The 5,780-nt window shown below is 37.5% G+C and overlaps 1 protein-coding gene across 1 annotated transcript in view; it reads left to right on the forward strand.

Annotated features, from left to right (window-relative positions):
• Nucleotides 1-1,948: 1,948 nt before the first annotated feature.
• Nucleotides 1,949-5,780, forward strand: part of LOC104073456 (lipase member H-A-like) — a gene marked incomplete at its 3' end in the record, with an annotated part of 13,122 nt that continues 9,290 nt past the window's right edge. Inside the window, exons 1-2 of the mRNA XM_009573237.1 lie at nucleotides 1,949-1,997; nucleotides 5,139-5,515. Coding sequence (XP_009571532.1) covers nucleotides 1,949-1,997; nucleotides 5,139-5,515 — 426 coding nt within the window. The remainder of the gene's footprint in view (nucleotides 1,998-5,138; nucleotides 5,516-5,780) is intronic.

A 5,780-nucleotide genomic window follows, 5' to 3' on the forward strand; every position in this document is an offset into this window, starting at 1 on the left:
TCTCGGCCTTGATTTAGTAAAGGAGTCCTTTCCTGAGACCGATTTCAGAGGGCTTTAAAACTGTTTCATGGGTCGTTATATTGACATGGGTAGCACAGTACTTTACTTACACATGAGCTGGGGTTACTAGTTTTCAGTTCAAGAGGGAACTTAAAATTTCCTTTCTTTTCCCCATTCATGTATAAAAGAACAAGTGTTTATTTATTCACAACTAGTGTCATTAGGTATATGCAAAGGTACATATGAAAGATTTTCTTCTAAGATCAGGTGATTGGCTCTTGGATAAGTCCGGCAGATGTTTTACTAGGGCTATTGCCAGTTCATTTTTAGTGGTGTTGAGCTTTCCATGCTTTAACTTGTATATGAATGCGTACCGCATACTGAATGCGTGCTGAGGCTGCCTAACTGGTGATTGCTTGGGTGCACCAGGTTTTTGTTGTGACAGTAGTATGTATTAAAAAGTAGAGAGGGGAAAGAGCCAAATGGACACTATACCATTTCTTGCTCTAAGTAACATGTAATGTCAGTAGGGCTGTGCTTTTATAATAATAGTTGGACAAAGTGTCAAAGATTTGAGATGAAGAGGGAATGCAAAGGGATAACAAGAGCTGCCTTAGTGAACTTTACTGAGAATAGGGTGACAAATTTGAGAAATGGAAGCAAAAAAGTAATAAAAGGTCACTGGTTAAGCTGAGTCGATTTTCCTATGAATGGACATACTGCATCTTCTTCTCCCTGTGGCTGCATTCAAGGGGGAAAAGACTTCGAAGAGATTTCCTAAAGGCTATCTGCTGCAGGAGCTTGTGTAGCACAGCTTTGTTGAGCTGCTCAGAATCATAAAGCCAGCTGAAGAGACCGATCACTTAGAAGTAAGCAACGAAACACCCCCCTCCTCCACCCCGCCCTTAACTGTTGTGGACGGAAAAGAAGGAGACCTAGACCTTATGTTTAGAAGCACTGTGAAGGATACGCTATGCAATAAACATTTCTGGGATGCGTCTGCCTCATATTTGAGTGGTTATGGTATGTTTTTCTTTCTCCTACTGTGGAAGTAATTGGGGGCTGGATATAGGCAAACTGAGCATCCAGACTTCTCACCTGAATAATACAGTGTTTATCTGCCTCTTTGCCTCACCGTGAACTCCAAGAAACTGAAGTTTGTCCTCTTGTATTTACCCAGTGAATTGGTTTGTAAATAAATAAGCTTCACAAGAATAAATGTTTCTTCATCTGTTTTGTAGTTGGGGACACAGAGGGAATGAAGTTAAGTTACATACCCAAAACATCCAGCAAGTCAGTGTCTGGGTGAGGTTTGTGGGGCTCTAAGCTCCATCCCTCTCCCATATAAGTGCTTTCACAGACCTCCTCTGGATTTAGATTAGAGAATGACTCCTTGGAAAAAGCTCAGAAGATAATTTTGTGCAAAAATAATCCATGGAGATACATTCTCAGAATTATTTTCAAGTTCTTACAGAAAAATCCTTCTGTCACCAGAATGACTTTTTGTTCTAAGTTTCTTTTGCCCATCCCAGCACCTCTAATTGCAGTTGAGTGACACACTTAAAAAAAGGCACATGGTGGGTCTCTAACATAACCTCTAGTTACTCTGCTTCCTAAATGCCACGCGTGTAACAGAGTCGTCAGTAATATATAACATTGATTGCTTACGTGTAAATCTGCTGATAGCCAAAGAGAGCGGGAAATAGATTAAAAACCAGTCCCAACCCTTAAAGACCAGAAACCACCCTACCTACTGAAGTCATTCAATAGGAGGAGTCATGAATTGCAGAAGCTTGAATACAGCTTTGCTTTCTGCTTCCTACTCCACATGTCACTTACTTACTTCATTAGTAGCATTCGGTTAGGTTAGAAAGCTAACATACTATAAGGAAACACTAGATTTGGCACTTGTCTGTGGATATTACGTATTGCTTTTCTCCGTTTCCACATGCTGAAATTGTGTTTCTTCATCTGTTTGATATACTGGGTGAAATCAGGTAAGAACCACTAGCTTATTCTTTGCGATGTAGTCTCTTGGCTTTATTCAAGCATAAAAATATGAATATTCCTTCATTTAAATTGGCCAAAAGATTAAACCTCGTGAATTATGTCTAACGGAGCAGACGATTAGTAAAGAGAATTTGATCACTTTGAGACTGAGACGTAGGTTTTAATTTTAAAGTAAATAGAACAAAGCCTGATACTTTATCTCTAGCTGTACTTTGCACAGAGACATACTCAGGTATGTGCACTTTGTACCAAGTAAAGAGGTAATTGTGAAATAGTTTTAACATATTAATGTAAGTTTATTTTTTATTGCTGACTTGATAGGTTGACAGGTTTTCAAGTTACGCATTATGCTTTAAATAGCAAAATTTAGTTACAAAAAAGTCAGTGTTCAGTTAAGATTTTCCCCTTTTCAACCACAGAAGATACTTACAATGCTTACAAACATACACAGGAAAGTTAAAATTGTATATTAACTGAGTTAAACTGCATATGTAACTGCCCAACACCTATTTGTATGTTCTGGCTGTACAGAAAAGTGTATGTGAGTACTCCCAAAAGCGTGCACAAAGGGCAACTGGGTATTCCTTCCAGTAATCAATCAGAAATACGAGTTTGAAAAACCTCCCCTCAATGACTCCTTGCTAAACAATTCAAAGTATTGAATCTATAAATCTATTTATAGTACTTATCTAATTCTACAGTAAAGGCATCATCTTTTCTTTTTTTCTCTATTTACTTTTCAAAAAATAACTGCTGTCATTTCACAGCCATAAGTAAACGAGTTGTTTCCGTTTGACATTTGCCAGCTAGTAAATACGTTTTGTCAGTTAAAATAATTTCCTTGTGATATATTTCTCACTTCCATGGACCAGACTGTGTCTCTGTTTTATGTCACTGTCATTCCACTGGCTTTAGAAGAATTAGTTCTTATTTCTACCAATCAAATGATAAGAAATCAAAACATTTAAATGGATATGGAGGAACACTTCAACAATATCTTAGCATGAATCTTTTATATATTAGATATGTAGGAGTGAATCATAAGGATCAGTGATTAAACTTGGATTTAAGAACAATACTAGGCAAAAATGAAAGAGTTCCATGTTGTGGCTTTGAATCTGAATAGCAAAAATGTAATCAAGTGGCTGTTTATTATCATTTAGCTTTATATATGACATTTGTGTAATAGAATTTCTGTTCTAGTTTTATTGTTGTATATCATTATATAAAAACTAGAGATTAAATGTGACACGTTCTATTAACATCTCAGTATCATGTCACATGTATGACATTTTACCAGGTTCTTGAATATTATTTTCATTAAATTCAAGGCAACTGCAGCTGAACAGCTCTTAATTTCAGAACTACTTTTTGGATAAGTCTCATCAATGAAACCGAGATGCCTTCCTGTATCAGTAGTTAGTTAATAACCTTTCCAGTAATGTCAGTAAAAGTTACTTAAATGATTCAGTGTCTAAATGAGAAAGCGGTGATATTTATTTTGAAAGATAACTCTAACTTTCCCCAGATGTCATAATTGTAGCTATTGTCATACGGTGATGATAGGCATGAAACTTATCTGGACGATTTGAGACAGGAAGTTTCAGGCCATTTCTAACACTCTGTAACTTCAACCCTGCTCCGCTTTGGAAATATCCATTATTTTTTGTGATGCCCAGTCCAGAGGTGACTGGTCTAGTCATTGTAGATATATGGTTTAGCCTAGAGGTGAGTGGTCTAGTTCCCTAAGTGAATTAGTGTCTTTACCATATTAAGTGCTGTATTTCACATTGTTTAGCTTTGTTTAGACCTGCACTATAGCATCAAATACATTTTTAAGATACCTTGTAAGCCCCCCCCTGCTCTTGCCCTTTAGAGCTTTATAAACCGGTGAGGGGTCTCTGTCTCTCTCAGATGTGCAAATGTGGATTCGGTTCTGCCTGCTAGCCGCTTGCTGGGAAAAGGAGAAGAGCTAGAACTGCCTCTCCTATAACTCAAAAATTCTGAGAAATTCAGGTTACTTTTTTTATTATTTTTTAAGGAACTGAGTAGGCACTATTTCTCTTCCTACTTTTGCTTTCTAGAAGTTGACTTGTTTTACAAAGTTGTTAATGACAGAAAAACTGAGAAAAGTGCCATCAAATATCAGACAAAAGCCTTCTGTAAAGTAGTGTAGCCCACTAGAAATAAAGAGATGGCCCCAAATTTCTTTGGCCATAAACCAGCTAACAGCATAGTGAAGGTGAAGAGGCCATACAGAAGAACTGTGACAGGCGTCAGCATTGTGCCCAGAATCCTGAAGTGGCTTATCCACATGTGACCTCAGCAGCCAAAGGATACTTTTTAAAGCATTAACTTTTGACGTTGATAAGCACACAGGGGAAAAATTAAGTCTTTTTAGACTCGTTTGAAAGTCTCCATCCTCTTGTAGATCTTGACTGATCTACAGCTTAACCCTGTATACCATAACTGTCTGAGTACAGAAATGCTAAATACTACAGTTTTTCTTCTGCCATTATGTACATTGACCTTACAGATTCTTATTTTTTCAAACTCAGAACAGGTTCCTTTGTTTCTTCTTTCTTTGTTTCTTGGTAATGGTGTCCCTATAGTGATCCAAAATTAGGGAAGGGTTCTGAATCATCCCCATACTGTCACGCAACTGTTTCTTATTGCTAGAGCAAACAATAAGGCCTAAAGATTGGCAATTTTGCCACCCTGGCCAAAAAAGGAAGAAACAACCACAGTGGTCTTCCCGTTTACGCAACGCGCACTAGTTGTGAAAAAATTTTGAGAACCTAAATCTGATGGTTAAGGAAGGGATCTTATCAACACTGACTACTAATTTGTATTTGTTATGGAGAAAATATATTGCTCAGGAACAATTAGAAAGGCTAATTTTGTATTTGAAGGATTCAGAGGAGCATAGTGGTATCTGCAGAGTCGTTACTTAAACTGTGGCTCCTCGTTGTTCAGTGCATGTTCTGGCACCACATTCCAAAGGGCTGGAGTGAAGAAAATGTAAGTTCTTCACTTTTAGTGGAAAAATGTGGAAAGAAAAGTGAAGAGGTGGTATTTCAGGTGGTCTAATTCATCAAATGACTGTCTAACATTTTCATCTTTTTCAGAGGACGAGGAAAAATGTCCTGAATTTACAGATCTCAATATAGGCAATGCTTTGTCTGGAACAGAACTCCAAGTCCAGCTACTGTTATACACAAGGGAAAATACAAATTGTTCTGAGAGACTCATTGAACACAATGTTGCTGCCTCTGAGTACCTTAATACCTCCAAGAAAATTGTCTTTGTTATTCACGGCTTCAGACCAACAGGATCTCCACCGGCATGGCTAGGTGACATAAAGGAGCTTTTACTGTCTTCAGAGGATATTAATCTCATTATAGTTGATTGGAATCGTGGTGCTACAACTGTGAATTACATAAGTGCTGTTGAAAACTGCAGAAAAGTTGCTGAAATACTGAAGAACTATGTTGACCAGATGCTGGTAAGGCAGAGAGTTGAGTTGCAAATGTTTGGCATAAGTTTAAATAGCATAGTTTGAGTGGGAATGGATATTTAAAATATGTCTAAAGAGAAGCCCAGTGAACAATATCAAATTTCTTTACCAAAGTATTTACTAACTTTGCATGCAGCTATTACTGCATATCTTTAACTTCACCTGAGTTCTTATTTGCCTTTCACTGAAGTGTGCCTGAGAGTACATCTAATTTCTTTAGCCAGCTGGAAGTTTTAGGTCTTCTGGAAAGAGT

Source organism: Fulmarus glacialis, unplaced genomic scaffold (genome assembly GCF_000690835.1).
Source record: "Fulmarus glacialis isolate BGI_N327 unplaced genomic scaffold, ASM69083v1 scaffold35972, whole genome shotgun sequence".
Lineage (NCBI taxonomy): Eukaryota > Metazoa > Chordata > Aves > Procellariiformes > Procellariidae > Fulmarus > Fulmarus glacialis.